The sequence below is a fragment of the Zeus faber genome (assembly GCF_960531495.2).
Source record: "Zeus faber genome assembly, chromosome: 2".
Lineage (NCBI taxonomy): Eukaryota > Metazoa > Chordata > Actinopteri > Zeiformes > Zeidae > Zeus > Zeus faber.
This window is the reverse complement of record NC_137189.1, coordinates 18,483,987-18,500,686: the sequence shown is the minus strand read 5'-3', so window position 1 is coordinate 18,500,686 and position 16,700 is coordinate 18,483,987. Positions and strand designations below refer to the sequence as shown.

General features: G+C 44.0%; 2 protein-coding genes across 3 annotated transcripts in view; one reads left to right on the top strand and one right to left on the bottom strand.

The window, feature by feature from the left end:
* Positions 1-9,739, top strand: part of ezrb (ezrin b) — a 37,116-nt gene extending 27,377 nt beyond the window's left edge. Inside the window, exons 10-14 of the mRNA XM_080024214.1 lie at positions 602-732; positions 4,013-4,173; positions 5,957-6,049; positions 6,203-6,442; positions 7,342-9,739. Coding sequence (XP_079880340.1) covers positions 602-732; positions 4,013-4,173; positions 5,957-6,049; positions 6,203-6,442; positions 7,342-7,506 — 790 coding nt within the window. The 3' untranslated portion in view covers positions 7,507-9,739. The remainder of the gene's footprint in view (positions 1-601; positions 733-4,012; positions 4,174-5,956; positions 6,050-6,202; positions 6,443-7,341) is intronic.
* A 143-nt stretch (positions 9,740-9,882) lies between these two features.
* sytl3 (synaptotagmin-like 3) overlaps positions 9,883-16,700 on the bottom strand; it is a 9,758-nt gene continuing 2,940 nt past the window's right edge. The window contains exons 3-16 of one of the 2 annotated variants that reach the window (XM_080024215.1): positions 15,723-15,930; positions 15,057-15,272; positions 14,570-14,637; positions 14,005-14,056; positions 13,839-13,902; positions 13,653-13,728; positions 12,957-13,054; positions 12,461-12,583; positions 11,818-11,987; positions 11,625-11,727; positions 11,361-11,528; positions 11,154-11,259; positions 10,427-10,629; positions 9,883-10,010 (exon numbers count right to left, since the gene is read on the bottom strand). In XM_080024215.1, the coding sequence (XP_079880341.1) occupies positions 10,442-10,629; positions 11,154-11,259; positions 11,361-11,528; positions 11,625-11,727; positions 11,818-11,987; positions 12,461-12,583; positions 12,957-13,054; positions 13,653-13,728; positions 13,839-13,902; positions 14,005-14,056; positions 14,570-14,637; positions 15,057-15,272; positions 15,723-15,820 (1,530 nt within the window). In that variant the 5' untranslated portion in view covers positions 15,821-15,930 and the 3' untranslated portion in view covers positions 9,883-10,010; positions 10,427-10,441. Of the gene's footprint in view, positions 10,011-10,426; positions 10,630-11,153; positions 11,260-11,360; positions 11,529-11,624; positions 11,728-11,817; positions 11,988-12,460; positions 12,584-12,956; positions 13,055-13,652; positions 13,729-13,838; positions 13,903-14,004; positions 14,057-14,569; positions 14,638-15,056; positions 15,273-15,722; positions 15,936-16,700 lie in introns of both variants that reach the window. The other variant, XM_080024216.1, reaches the window with a different exon arrangement.

The following is a 16,700-nucleotide window of genomic DNA, read 5'->3' as shown; positions in this document are numbered from 1 at the left end:
TGATGGCAGCTTTAAACTTATGGATCTGGCCTGCCCAACTTCAGTTATAGGCTTGTTTCAGCTTGCCACTCCCTAATAGGGCTGGGTATTGGTAATGATGTCAAGATTTGATTTGAATTTGATACAAAGGATCATGATTCGATTCAATATTTATTCACATTGCAAAATTGTTTAACTGAACAAATTCTGTCACAGAAATTACATTCATTTGTGACTATGGTGGTAAGTGGAAAATGGTTCCGTAACTATCAAACAAAGTATCGGTGTTACAGTTTTCTAATTGACTCGGAAATTTAAAAAATAGAACTGTATTGTATCTATTGTGTCTAGTATAATGTTTTTAACCCAGCTCTAATATGAGGCCAGACTAGTTAACCCAAATGACCTGAATCTCTGTCTGTGGTTGAGCTTCTATTAGTCATCTTAGATTGTTGTTTTTGTTTGACCAATAAGCCCTCCCGCTGGGTAGCGTATGTTCAGTGTTGGTGCGTTTACCGTGTGCGCTGCGGGCCATGCAACCTTTGTTTCTTCAGCCATAACTCTGTGCTCGGCCATTGTCAGCTCTCATTGTGACTCACGTCGCCTGTGCTGTTATCTCCAGGGCCCAGCTGGAGAACGAGAAGAAGAAAAGGGAGGACATCGAAAAAGAGAAGGAACAGATGGAGAGAGAGAAGCAGGAGCTCATGATGAAACTCTGCCAGTTTGAGGAGAAGACCAAGAAGGCTGAGAAAGGTAGAGGTTTGTGTGTGCGTGCGTGTGTGTTTGTGCGTGTGTATGTGAGTCATCGATGGCTCATCGATCACATAACCTTGGTACAGTATGTAGCTTGGGGATTTGTCAGGATTACTATATTGTTTCTATCTCGTTCTATTTCATGTTAAGCTGTTGTCTTGTTTCCATTTAATGTTAAGTATTTTGTGAAGGATGGTTAAGAGAGAGATGCAGCGTTAAAAAATGCTAACTCCCTTTGTTGAAAATATTTATTTAGCTCTTGATCTGTTTACTTTGATGGTGTAATGTCTCATGGCAGCAAGCCAATTGGCATGATCTTATAAACTGATAGACTTTAAGCCAACTTAACACTGAATCCAACAATGAAATTGATCAGAAGTCATTAATTCCCCATGGAGACTGCACGTAAAAACCAAAGAGAGAAGAGACCTTTGGGTTCAACTAAGGGTCGAATTCATAAAGAATGGATTCCGGCTGCTAAAAGCACCGTGAATTGCGCATCAATTGCACCCGCTATCTGCCTCGTCGCAATATCACAGAAGATAATGCACTAATGATATGACAGGGCAAACGCAGCCATAAAGTTTTGCAGCTGAGTGCAATTTGTCCTTGTTTTGCATCTGATCTAAATGATCCATGTGGCAAAATAAATAAGGGCAACTGACAGGTGCCCCAAGGGGGGGTGGTGTGGACCAAAAAAAGAATACCATAATTATACCATAAAAGCATAATTTCCCTTATGGTATGCTCTGATCGGTTACCACCAACAGTTACCACCAACTCTCTGAAGACACAAATATTTTCATTCCAGCTCCGTGTGGCTATTAGCATTGCTTTTTGTGAATTAGACTTTTTGCATTGATGCTCATTTGGATAGCAAAGAACAAATTGTGCATCAGATGTATGCATAAACCTATGCATTTAAATAGTTTTAGCGTCCTCAAAAGCTGTACAATCCTTTTGTGCATTCTCTCAGGGTCTGGATACATTGAAATTGATGTGACACATTTCGGTCCGACATTTTGACTGGGAGCCACTGTTTCTAAGCAACTGGAAAGCCAGTGTTATTAGAGCCTAGCTTAAAAATATGTTTATTAATGATTTTATTTATGTTAATGTTGGATGTGAGCACATTCATTATCAATTAATCTATTTTTATATTAATGTATTTATTACTTTGTGCGCTCTTTTAACACTAAGGAAGTTTCCAGCTTTCATTCGGTGAAAAGGGCAAATGTCCAGCTGTGCAGAGGGCTCGCAATTGCACTGGCAGGGAAAACCAAGCTATCCCATTTTATATTAAAAATTATTTATATTTGTGTATATGAGTGATGCGAAATGTAGACACTTCCACTATGATGGGTGCTGGCGGGGTGGAGTTTGATAGTCTAATCCATTGTCGGATTCAGTGTAAATGCGGCTTTAGAGAACTGGCACGTTGTCTTTCAGAGAATTCTATAAGATCTTAGGCTGAGAAGACACCATCTCCAAAATGTCCTTTTCAGCGTTAAGGACAACTGTTGACTATTGCTATCAGAGATGGGATATCATATTCAACATGCATACTCAAGCTGCCAGAGAACTAAACATCTATCTGGGCCGACTCAAGCTGAAGCATGCCTTTAATCCAACCTACCTGGGAGTGACCCTTGACACAACCCTATCCTTCAAGGAACACCTAAAAGGGGCGGCAGCTAAGGTTAAGTCAAGGAACAATCTGCTCTGCAAGCTCGCTGGTGCAAAATGGGGGGCAGCAGCCTCGACACTGCGCACCTCAGCACTGGCTCTCGCATACTCTGCAGCTGAATATTGCACCCCTGTCTGGTCCAGGTCACCCCACACACACCATGTGGACACCCAGCTTAACACAACCATGAGAACCATAACCGGGACTATCCGCTCAACACCACTCCCCTGGCTCCCTGTCCTATCAAACATTCCCCCTCCACATATCCGGCGAGTAGCAGCCACTCAAAGGATGCTCCAAAAGGTCAAAGATTCTCCCCAACTACCAATCCATGCAGACATCTACAACCCACCCACTGCTCGACTTCCATCTAGATGACCAATTTGGAAGAACATCCCACCAGCTGACTTTGCCATCCAACTGGCTTGGAAAGCAGAATGGGAGTCCAAGGAGGTCCCAAACAAACATCTGGTGTTAGACCCCAATCAACAGGTCCCTGGCACCAACCTCCCAAGGAGACAATGGTCTACGCTCAATCGCTTCAGGACTGGACATGGCCCCTGCTTGGCCAGCCTTCACAAATGGGGCAGTAGCCCACCCCACTGTGCTTGTGGAGAGGAGCAAACCATGGAACACATCATAGAAGTTTGCCCTCTTCAAAAACTGAAAGGAGGATTAGTCACCCTCCATACAGCAGACCAGGAGGCAACTGCTTGGCTTAGGGACTTTGCATTGGCTTAATAAATAAATAAATATTCAACATAATTCTTATTTGGTTGATGTGGCAGTTCCGCCTGCCACACGCCACCCGAGTGGCGTTTTCAGGATCCTACAACGCAGGGACAAAGGCAGAGATGTTGCAAATACACAGTTTTTTTGTAGACTGTGATGTAACAAGCCGGGAGCAGATGGACACATGTCATGACAGAAGCTCTCTCCGTGAGTGTGTGGAGATGGATGATTTACCTGTTGCTCGTTGATTGCTCTGACGAGCAACAGGCGTACAGCCACCCTGATCCCAGGCCCAATTATCTAGACCCGAGACAGGTGTGGCTGCTTAAACCACACCACCCCCACACCAAAGTTTTTATGTAAAGTTCTTAAGAGTACCAGGGTTTGTCACATAAAGCAAAGACTACCAGAAAATAGACTGCCGAAGGTTGCTACTGTACTGAAGCACCTTCCACATACCATACATGTTCCCCATCACATTTCCATTTAAATATAACCAGAGTGAACTTGTTGCATTTCTGTTAAGAGTTGTGCATAATTTAAACCTGACGTTGTATAGGTAGACAGAAATGTGCGTTTGCTCCCAGAAATTGTGTGTTGGCAAAACTGATTATTGATTCAATTTTGATGATTTTTGGCTGAGCAAAGAGACAGACTAAAATTGACGAAAAAACCTTTCTAAACCTCTGAGTGCACAAATAGCTGTGAAGAGAACTCTCTTCACCTTTCCACACCATTTAGTCCAGAGAAGTGAAGTTACGCATTACCTAAAAATGTACTCTCTGTCTGTCTCTCTCGCTCTCTCTCTCTGTCTCTCTTTTTGTCTCTCTCTTTCTGTCTTTTCTCCCTGTGGTGCCTCAGACCTGCAGGAGCAGATCCAGCGGGTTGTGATGGTGGACCAGGAGCGGCGGCGGGCTGAGGAGGAGGCTGCGCGCCTTGAGGCGGACCGCCAGGCGGCCCTGCTGGCCAAGGAGGAGCTGGCCCGCCAGGCCGAGGACCAGATGAAGGGCCAGGAACAGCTGGTCAGTAACCGTCGGGCCCTGAGCAGCCTCACAATCAAAAAGTGGATAGACTTTTTGTTGTTTTCATCCAGCAGCCATCCCCTTTTGGTGAATTCCACAATTCACTGGCTGCTTTGGCCCTTATCTTCAGCAGCTTGGATTGCTATGAAAGAAAAGAATTGCTATGGTTGGTCAACTGCCAAAGTGGCTGATACAGTGGACACAATGGAAACCCGCCAACGGTGTAGCGCTTATTTGGCTGGCAGCGGGTTTTAATTTTCCCATACTCCTCAATACATTCACTCACTTTCTGCCGAGCCCCAGATATGGTTTCAACTCTGTCCAACAGTTCATTATCTTGCTTAAATACTTGAACCTACTCGGAAACCACCACACCTTGATGCACCTTTAATGCTGTTCACAAAAGATTGCAGGGTGTCGGCAGGTCCTACAAAATGTCTTAAATTCAATTTGAAAATTATTTGACTTTAAAAGTCATTCAATAATTGATCCATATGTGTTTATTTTTGTCAAAATTTATCAGAATCTTCTGCATCAGAGACAATATTTATAAAACCCTAAGCCTACCACTGAACCTAATACTAGAGAGGCAATTTGTCCAAAAATCAGTCCTATATTTTTTTTAAAATTGGTCTTAAAAAGGTCTTGAAACGTTTTAACTGTGATACCATCAGACACCGTGATTATAAACAAATTCAAGTTAATATGTCCCCCTGTATTTTAGAACCTTCTACAGCAGCTTTGCCATCATGGCCAGGCCACTCTGCTACAGCACAAAAGCACTTTGTAACGTCCAGCTGGACCACACCCCAAAATTTCCAGATAATCCTGCCCACCCCAAGCCAGTCCGCTGTGCTGTGGACCACCCACAAGGGCCTACTGTGGACCCAGTCCAAAATTTTTGTGGTCCTGATAGAAAGGCAACTTTGACTGGAAATTAGTAAAATAATTTTAAGATTTTTTTTTTAGCACGGAATAAGTTGTATAACATTATGGATGACAGTCTCTCAAAAGATTCGCAGAGCAACTGAATTCACCTGCTAGAAAGTGTTGTTGTTTTTTTTCACAGCTTAGCAGACTCTCTTTGTGAGGTGAGCTTTTGTGTACAGTTTTGTGGGAGTACCGTTGAGTGGGAGTGTGTGTGTGTGTGCACTCTTTACAACTCGGCCAACACACAAACTGAACAACAAAAGCCGAAGTGCTTGTTAATGTCGTGGTGCAGGTTAGTTTGGTCTGGCAGGACAAAGACTTTTGAAGGAAAGCCCCCGCAGTCCTGGCTGGATGCTTATCAGAGCTTCCTCCCTCAGTGGCTCTGGCTTCTTCTGCTTGTTATTTTCAGTTTTAGAAAACATTGAAACATAAGGGGCACACTTAATACAGGTCTCTGATAGTTGCTTAGTAACGGCCAGCACTAACTCTTCCTTGCAACGTTGAAGCACTTGGAATTTGCACTTTTTCAACAATACTTTCAAATGTCCAAGCATGGGATCGAAATTGAAATGCCTGTAAAATAAACTGCTAGCTAATGACTTGTAGTTAAAGGGTTGGATGGGCTACTAGGTGTTTTTTTTTAATATATAACTAAAAGAATGCTTACAAATTCTGACGCTGTACCCTTCCTGATCCACTCCTTAAAGTTTAAAACCCTATGGGCAGTTACATTGAACTTTAAGCTTTGTTTTTTATTGGGTAATTTAGGTTACAATGTACTGTATTTTCCACTGTCCTTCCTGAGTTCTATAACCCTAATCCTAGCCTAAATATCCGTGTTTTTTGGCATCAGGCTACAGAGTTGGCAGAGCACACGGCTAAGATCGCCCTGCTGGAGGAGGCCAGGAGACGCAAGGAGGAGGAGGCCGACACATGGCAGCACAAGGTGAGACTCCATTTTGACTTGTGCAACAGTTTTGGTACCAACCTGAGGACATGTGGAAAAGGTCCTCTCTTTGAAGGTTCTTTTCAAGGAGTTCACACACCTTGGTGGTATGAGATACAATGTTTTTACGCGTGGTTCTCCTCCCCCGTCCAGGCCAGGGAGGCCCAGGAGGACCTGATGAAGACCAAGGAGGAGCTGCACATGGTGATGTCGGCACCCCCTCCCCCACCGCCTCCCCCCATATACGAGCACATGGACGACAACAGCGACAGTGAGGAGAACACCAGCACGCACAGCGCCGACCTGCAGACCGAGGGCATCAACGACCACTGCAGCGAGGAGGACCGCCTCACTGAGGCCGAGAAGAACGAGCGCGTCCAGAAGCAACTGATGGTGAGAGGCTGTTTCTATTCCGAAGCCTTTTCCTCTTTTGCTTTCATGAAATTTTTTTTTTACATCAATCAAGTTTGAAATCAATTTAATTGATAAAAGGCCCATTTCATGGACACAGATTAGTCCTAATCTTAGACTAAATCACTCTTTTAATCTGGATGAACTGAAATTGCCTTTCTCGTCAAGGTTTAGAATGGTGTCAGACCTTGCCTAGTCTTGGTTTAAACAATCTGATTTCCAGTAGGAAGATTAGAGCTAATCTAGGTCCTGGCCAGAGGCATGTTTATCTTTGGATTAATGGATGTAGCCTCCAGGTCGACATTGAGTCAATGGAGAAAATGGATTATCTGGACTAAGACCAGCACCAAGACCTGGCAGAAGGAGCCGACTAGTCCTTCATGACTTAGTCTAGGACTTCCTAGTCTAGAACTAATTCATCTTAAATTAAGCAACGTCTCAGAAAGGCATTTTTAAGTTCTGGATTCATTTAGGTATGATTATCCTAGTCCTGATTTAGTTTAAACTCTGTCTGCGAAACCTACCAAATAGTCTCACTCACTTGTGGTAATGTATAAGTGAAAAGAAACCGCACAAGAAACTATTTAAAATCCCAAATCAAATCAACTATTCAGCAGCTTTTTTGTTCCACCTGATTTAACCAAGACTACAAATGCATCCAATTCAGTGGTGGCCAACCTGCCACCACAAAAAAAAAATAATAATAATTATATATACAGTATATTTAAAAAATATATATATTATAAAAATGAAGTAAAATAAAACATATATCCTCTTTGGCTTTATGTATAATTTTCCTTGATCAAATAGGTTGATGTTAAGCTAAAATCAAAAGCCACACACTACGTTTGGGGTATCTTTAATGTGCCACCCCCCTCCAGGCCCTGAGCTCGGAGCTGGCCCATGCCCGTGACGACACCAAGAAGACCCAGAACGACCTACTCCACTCGGAGAATGTCCGTGCGGGCCGCGACAAGTACAAGACCCTGCGACAGATCCGTCAGGGCAACACCAAGCAGAGGATCGACGAGTTTGAGGCCTTATAAGCGCCCACAGCACCCAGCGCCCGCGCCCCTCACACCCCCAGCTCCATTCTTAATGGTCGCGACACATCGCTTAGCAGCCCTTCCTTCACACACACACACACACACACACACACACACACACACCAGAATTTCGGTTAGAAAAATTTGGTGTCCTGGAAGATTTCAATATCCCCGACAAATGGGAGATTCTGGTCAATTATTAGCTGGGTTTATTGAACTTAAAAACAATTGATAAGCAGCCTATATTGAGAATGACATCATCAAGGAATGTAGATGAATAATATTTTTTATTGAAATATCCAAATATGCCAAAAAATTCCAAACTATGGATGCTCTCACATTACATCATCTTTCTGCTTCTCTGAGTTCTGGACGCTCTGTCGCCGCTCTCGCCGCTCTGTGTGTGTGTGCGTGTGTGTGTGTGTGTTTACAAGCGCAACCTGTCCACGATAGAGGGGGTGGAGCTTATTTCTATGTCGACTAACATGATGGGTTAGAGATGACAGGTCAGCTTTAGATCGTCCAAACTGATTGGCTTTCCGTTGCAATTTGCCGAACGCGGAAGTGAACAGATCTGCATTTTTTTTTTAATCTAAATGATCGGGTGTATTTTATTTCAACATAAGGGAAAAAAACATTTTGCTGCTGTGTGTGTGTGTGTGTGTGTGTGTGTCTGTGTGTGTGTGTGTGTGTGTGTGTGTGTGTGTGTGTGTGTGTGTGTGTGTGTGTGTGTGTGTTAACAAGCGCAACCTGTCCACGAGGGAGGGGGTGGAGCTTATTTCTATGTCGGCTACCATGATTGGTTAGAGATAACAGGTCAGCTTTAGATCGTCCAAACTGATTGGCTTTCCGTTGCAATTTGCCGAACGCGGAAATGATTGGGTCTATTTTATTTTATTTCGACATAGAGGGAAAAAACATTGTGATAATTATCGTTATCGTTTTATCACCCAACACAAATTAAAATTGTGCTCAGAGGGAATTATTTTCACCGGACATTATGACTGGAGAGATATAAATATGTCGGACTTAAACAGATTTTCCCGGTCAACAACCGGTAATTACCGGATAACAGAAACTCACACACACACACACACACACACACACACACACACACACCAGATGCAGACACTTGCCCTCGACAAGAGACGGAAGCTCTTATAAGTCTGTTTGGAAGTTTGGGGCCTCGTATTCCCCTTATTATATAGATATATATTTATATATAAACAACTTAGTGCCAAAACCATCCCCTTTTGTAGTGTCTCGAAGCTTATTTGTGTCATTGATTGTGTATAATTTGACAGGCTCAGACCAAATCTCCATTGTTTTTATTTTTTGTTTTTTTTTTATAACCAGAGGTGTGATAAGCTGTGGGAATAGCCAAATTCTAGTAATATTCCATGATGTGCACATAGAATATGTAATCAGAGCCTTGCTTCTTTTCAATGTTCGTTTGTTACGAAAGGTGCGGGAAAAAACAAAAATCACCCAGAAAGGAGACGGTATAAGCAGATACATGTTGTTTGCCCCCCCCCCCAATATCTTTGAACACTTCCATTTAGCCTGAAATCATGCTTAGTTTGATATTTATACTGTATATGGGACATTAAGAAGGGTATTTCATCTTTGGTTTGTATATTTTTGCTATTTTACTAATAATAAGGACATATAATGTGTTTGAGAGGTTCTATATATTGACAAAAATAATAGTAGTATTATGTTCCAATATGATTTTTTTTCTTTAGAAGGCTAAATTGAAAGAGATTTAACAGTAAATTATTATTTTTCCACATTAGGCAGCGTCCAGCCGCACAACCATTAAAGGGATTGAGGTCTTTTGCCTGGTACTACTCGTGATTCTTTATCTTTTTAGTTTTCCACCTCACCACTTCAAAGCTCTGTGTTGACTGTCCACCCCAAAATATTTAGTTTTTTTTGTTTTTTTTTTCTCTGTTCTTGTCTTCTCGGTCAGAAAGGAATGTGGTGATGTTCTCTTTGTTTTTTTTGTTTCTTGTCTTTCCCCCCCAGCGGTTTAATCCTACCAAGTGGCCTTTTTTCCTCATGGCTGGCTGCAGCACGTTGTAGGGACAATCGGCCATTAAACCCCCGTAGACCAGAGTAGCGTTTACCAGCACTGTATAGTAGACATGCGGCTCTGCAGGAATTTGTATTCAAACAGGATTTTATAATGAGGTGTTCAACATATTGGCAATAAAAAATAATCTCCTGATTACACACTGGTGTTTGTTTACTTCTTGTTTTAAGTTGTTTCTCTGTTTACCACATAAACAGGACATAATCTTGAGTAAATGGATACAAATAAAAATCAGCAGTCAATGACGAATACTGTTAAATAAACAATAAATAATCACGAGGAAGGACCTAATGCAGTGCAAGTAAAACACAGTGCCGTCATGTTCTCCTGGAATTGACGCCAGCGGGGAAGGGAAAGCTGAAGTCATGCCACTTGTTGGATGTTCGCAACACCCGGTGCCACGGCAACCCTGCGGGGACGGGAGGGTTAACACAATACTTGGTCAGTGACATCATCGCTCCTCTCCGGCAACAATTTTTATTTATATATTTTTTTGGACTTTCTCTTCCCACTGTGAAACCGGAGACGGGGGTAGACTGAGTGTCTCTCACACACCAAGACAACGGAGGCTTTATAGGCGTGAGGAGGACGCGCAGACAAGCCTTGTCCCGGAAAACCACTTCCCCTGGCGGGGCGTGGCTCTACATTTCATCTGGCCAAAATATAATTATTCTCTGTGGTAATTTCATTTGTACGAATCCATTACCGCTGGGCGTACGGAGGTAAACCTTCGTTTGGAGAGATAATTGAACCTAGAGGTTAGTTTCGGTTCCTATTCCCCAAAACCAAGCCAGTGTGACGGATGGGAAAAAAAACGTCATTCACCGATTTTATTGCCGTCTATTCGGGCGCGGCCCAGGGGTCGGACCGCCGGCGTGAGGGGGACGCGTTCCCACAGGTCCAGGGTGAGGACACAGCCCCACAGCTCGGAGGCGGAGACCCCGTCAAAGAGCAGCTGGTGGGACCCCTCGGAGCCCGCTCTGGGTGCTGTCTGGACCAGCTCCCTGCCGCTGGAGAGGGCCAGGCACCTAAGGCACAGAAGCACACGCACACACTAGGTCCTTTGTTGTGGGAAGGGTCTGTTAGAAATATATCTGTTATATCTACCTGAATGCACATTTTTTACTTCCCATGTACACAGGATGTGAATGTACAAACACACACACACCCATACACCCACACACCCACACACACACACACACACACCCACAGACACACACACAGGCCTGGATGAAACACTTTTCCATTTGCTGAACACTTCACACTTGAAATTCATTCATGAAGGCTGACACATCTCTCTCTCTCTCTCTCTCTCTCACACACACACACACTCACAAAACCACAATGATTTGTGTTTACCCTTTTACGTAGGTGTTCTGACTAGTGTTTGCTTTAATGGGGAGGTGTTTGACACCTTTGATAAGGACAGTTAGTCGATCATTACCATGCGACACAAAATTAACCCCTGCAACAAAAGATCAAGACAGCACATCAATAAAACCAATTATGCGCAGAAACATTTATGATTTATATTTTAGCTACATTAACTCACCATGCGTTTGGCCTGAGCTCTCACACGCTGGACCCAACTTGATTTTGACCAGCAACTCTCCTCCGCTGTCCTGCTCCACTGTGCCCCCTTCTGGACTGGCAGGGCGCTGCATTCAGAAGGGAACGGTACCAGACCACATCTGTTTACACTCAACTTCAAAACAAATTGTTTGTAGGTCGTTTATTAACAACTGCCTCCCCGGTTTACCTTGGGACACAGCGGGTACCACGAGCGGTGTGAGACCCTGTCCTGGAACCTCCAGGCCTCCAGGGGGATGAGCGCCTCGCCGAGGAACACCTTCCTCTTCAGGGTGCCCGAGTGCCACACCGAGGCCTGGAGCATGCACCCGTACAGCAGGGGGCACTCTAGATTATACTGCGTGGAACCGAGGATGACAATGTTTATTTAGTTAAGAGTCTTGTGACACCAAATACCGCAAAAAATACAACGTTGACCGTGTCCTTTTTTTACCCGTAGAAGCTCATTATAAACCGGGTCCGTGGTGTTCCTCCTGACCGCAGTCTTCCGCTTACTGCTCTGGTTCTTGTCCGGCAGCAGGTAGATCTTGACGTACCTGCGGGAGGAGATAACGTATTCAGGACCCTGAGGTTGTGGGACACAATGATCTCACATTGCATCTGATAAGTTGCAGTACAACACTCACGGATGACACTTTTTCCTCTTGACGTCTCCGTAGGTGAGGTTTCTGCAGGAGCCGACGGTGACCTCGAGGCAGGAAGTGTTGAAGTTGTAGGCCAGGGCCAGCTCCAGGTCGCCTGTCACGCTGGTTCTCTCCGAGAGGCCGCAGTCCGTGCTGGCGCTGCTGCTACTGCCCTGAGGAAACGCAAAATACAGAGAGTTGCTGATAGCTCCTTGTCAAGGCCGGAAAAACGTTGGTCCAGTACCGGCGCAATCGGGACCACGTTCTTTGGTGATGCAACTGCCCCGTTTGGCTGAGAGGATTCTCTCAATACCAGATCAATTGAAAAGATTCTGTTGCCGTGATTGGCAACAGAATATTTTTCGATCATTTGGAATCAACCCGAGTGATTTCGGGTTGATTCCAAATGATCGAAAAATAAGGCTCAGGTACTGTAAGTATTGGGAGTTTATCTGAGTTTTCCTTTAAAATTGGACACTCCCTTTAATACTGATTTACAAAAGAGGAGGAAAGGCAGTAGGTGAGGCAGTTCAGAGCCATAACTCTGAAATGAATCAGCTCTGTGTTTGTCCTCGAGTCATTTGTGAAAGGATACTTGTTTGTGCATAAAACGTGTGGCTCTTTCTGGTGATCCCGCTCTACTCACTCTCTTTCCGCCCGAGTACTCGGAGCCCAGGGAAGTGTCCTCCTCTGGCCCCGTGGAGGAGCCGTCTTGGTCGCTGTCCTTGCCTTTTTTCAGCAGGTTGGGTAGACTGGGCCCTCTGGTTAGCTGGGAGGAACATTGGGAAGGGAAGAGGGGGTGGGGGAGGGTTCAGTAAAGAAAGAAAAAGTTGATATGGCTAATCTGGATAACTCAATACCCATCCAACCTTGATACCAACATTGATTGTTTATATGTACATTTATAAGCCTTTTATGCCTCATTTGTGCCACTGCTAATATCAATTTGATATGACGAGCATTCTTCGTATTTGCTGTTGTTCTAATGTGTCTGGGTTTTTGCTGCCGACCGCAGGTGAAGATTTCTTAAACGCCAATAAAGTTATTTGAGTGTAATTACTAACTACTTACTAACCGGAACCCTATCGCCTAACCTAATTGCATTAACCCTAACCCTAACCCAGCCTGGAGGATTTACTCACATTGGCAGATCTGTTGATGTAGGTGTCAGACAGACAGCTGACCACCGTCAGTCTGTCCGGCTGCTCCACCCGCACATCGTTCTGGGACTTGGAAATCTCTGCATCCGGAAAAACACATTACGAATTACTAAATCACGTAACAAAACATTAATAAATCATTAATAACCCATTGGGTCAGTAAACGGATTGGCCCCAATATTAGTGGAAGAACAGTGATAAAAAATAAGCAAAACAAGTAGTTAAAAGTAAGTTCACCAAGCTTGTGATGCTCAACAGATAAGGAAATGCTTGTGTATTTTTAGCACATTTCTGAGGAGCAATTTCCTTTGTGGTCATTATCAACAGTATGATATGATCTAGTTGCCATAACACCCCGAGAAACTGCGTACAGCTTCAGAGTCATCAGATTTTGAAAGCATTTATTTCTAGCAAGAAAAAAGTTTTGTTTTTTTGAAGTTGTTGATGTGTTGCAATGTCTCAAGGTTTAATTTCATTTTTTATCGACTTCCGTGACAGATTCGACAAGACCCTGCAGATTATTCCACTGAGTTAATGCTTCTTCAACTTGTTTTATTGTTTTGATTCTATTTATTTTTTATGACATTATGAATGTTGTTTTTATATTTTATTTATATTATTATTTATATGTATTTTTTCATTTATTATATTTAATATTTATTTCAGCCTTCAACTTACTTTTGATGTGGCTGGTGAATGAGACCATTAGATCCTCCATGGATTTGGTGAAAGGTTTGGAGCTCTTCAAAATATCCTACAAAACAAGGGTTAGGGTTAGGGTTGCATCACATTAAAAAAAAGCCGGCTTCACTACAAATTGTTCTTGCCAAATATTATAAAGATAGATTGATAGTGCTCCCTTACCCCATGTCTGCTCATCTGATCTTTGAAGTCGGGAGGTGGTGTCGGTGGCACCACAGATATGTAACTGTGAAAAGAAACAATGATATGATGGATCGGCTTCTGCCCCAAAGTCCAAAAGCCAACGGCACCATGAAATGCTTCACATGATAAAGCAGAGCCATCATACCTGAGCATATTGTAGGACTTCAACAGCTTCTCTCCAACAGTCTCATGCTTGTCTGTAAGAAAGATCACTTTTAGTGATGACATTGCCAGGCCCGGTGTGCAAAATTTGGCCACACAAATAACACATAATGAACTAAACTCAAAATCAGGGTGAATATGCATTAAAAAATGTAAAACAAAAATGTAAATGATCATAAAAAAAATCTAACATTTTCCTATGGACGCCATTCGTCCAGCGACTCCTAGTGAGCAGCGGACCCCGGTTTGGGATCCACCATATCAGGAAGCTGATATATAATTCAGTTCCACTCCTCACACAGTATTTACAGAAACTGAACGTCACCGGAACCGTGCATCCTTAAACATTCATCGCAGTTACGCTTCTAGAGATCTCTGGTATATTAATCATTTAAGATAAAAACAAACAATGCCCCCCCCCCCCCCACACACACACACACAGAACAAAAACCTTGACAGCACACACACACACACACACACACACACACACACACACACACACACACACACACACACACACACACACACACACACCATTATGTACAAACCTATGAAGATGGGGAATTTTTTTGACCTTTCCTCCAGGAACCACTCCCCAGACCGGATCTTAACCTCCCTGAAATAAAAAATGAAATATAAATCTGGTTGGAGCTTTTTTTCTTCCCACTAAGCAAGTCCAGGGAATTAACTATTCATTTGACTGTTTATGTTCATGGCAAGCCTGTAATAATTTTAATGGTAAAGGTGGCCCTACTGCAAGAACAAACAGAATCATCTTATGTTAAAATTAAGGAAAAGGAAAGTCTCAGATAACTGCTCATATGTCTTAAAGGAGTTGGAATGAGAAGACTGAGAAATTTTGATTGTCTCTCACCAAAAACAGTATTTCTTGTACGTTCTTGCACGAAACAAACTGTTTGGTGTACCAACAGTCATAATGAGTCATAATGACCTTGAGGTAACGTTAAAAAAAAATTAAGAAAGAACTTCTCAGAATGGGTTAGGGTTAGGGTTAGGGTTATGGTGGATCTGGACCTGTAGGCGTGACAGACGGTGCACCGCCACTCCACGACCGACACGCCCACGCGGCACCTGCCGCAGATGCGGTGGCTGCAGCCTCGGCACACAGCCCCCGAGTTCCAGAGCTTTCCCAGGGGCCTCTGGCAGCGGGCGCACGTCCTCTCGCTGTACTGCCGCGAAAAGCTCTTGGCGCCTCTCCTCCGGATCTCCTGCAGCTCGTACTTCATCCTCCTGGGAGAATAGATTGGAATTTAACGGGCTAACTAATACATCGAGCCATGGAGAACCGAAAATGTCATCATTGTCTTATAATGAAGTCACTTGAAGTAAGATTGTGTTGGGTTCACCCTCATCTTTGCTCTCAGGAAGGCACTTTATTCTCCTGAAAGTCTGCCTTCTTCTGATCAAATTAAATGCTGCTTTATCAGATTCTCCATGACTGCCTTTCACTTCTCATGCTTGCCCGATCTTTGTGTTTTTACCGGGAAAGGCGGACCCCGCCACCAACATTGGAAAACAGCATAAAGAGGAACGCATGCATAATGCAAATATATTAAATAGGCTGTTTCTTATGAGGTGGCGGCTAAATAAGTATGGGAACAAAATAAGAGTTACCACTTTAAACGGTAACAGTAAATATGAAAGTCCTTTGTAGTCAACGGTGAGCAAACAATATCTCACCTGATCCTCTCCTCCTCCACGGTACGCAGAAGTTTGTCTCTCTCAAGAACCTCCAGGACCCTCTGCCTCTCCAGCACCTGGAGTAAGCTCAAATCCATCTCCAGACCCAAACAGCCTCTCTCCTCTCGGGACCCTTTGTGCGTGGAGTCCACCTGCTCTGTTCCTCCGTCTCCTCCTGTATCTCCCCGCACTGGACTACGTCAGACTGCTAAACTAAAGGAGTAAAAAAGGTTATCACTGTGGACACCGTTCGCAGATTTCACAGAGTTTTTTCACGGAGTTCACCTGCCAGCGGTAAGAGAAGACCCTCACGCCGTGCCACCCAATCGCTGAATCAAGCTTTTGATGGTCTGTCTGTGCTCTCTGGCAGATCTTTCAGCGGCGCTTGTCCGTCCCTCCTTGCTCAGAATTCTGAATCACATTCTGTCCAACCACAGACCAAAAGGAACCACCCCTTCACCGACACCCTCCGCACAGCTCCACCCTCACTTGCAACAAGAGGCAGTGGAGCTTCACTGATGACCAGCTGCCAAACATACCAAATGCCAACCCCTGCATTATTGATGTGACTGATGTCTGACGTGTGTACTGGGCCCCTTTCTTCCTTTCCTCTTTTTCCACCTTCTTCCTGTCCAACTTAGTGTATTTCCAACATGACCCATTTCCAGATAGCCTAGGCCTACGGTAGCACTCTCCGTTGTTGGGGGAAGCACAGAAACCGAAAGATACCTGAGGTCTTTCAACTTGAATTTTACACAATGTTCTGCAGCGAGCGTTCTAACAGCAAAATAAATCTCCTTCATTTTGGAATAGATCTCGGCGGTTTTGTGCTGCCTCTCGGTCACCACGGGGCAGATTTTGTAGCCAAGCTGTTTTAATTTGAGCGGGGCAGGATCTGCCTTTTCGATGGCTCATGGATGAGGGGCGGGATGGCAGCCCCTCCTGCTCCTGCCTCCTGGTTTGGCTGATAAGGGCCTG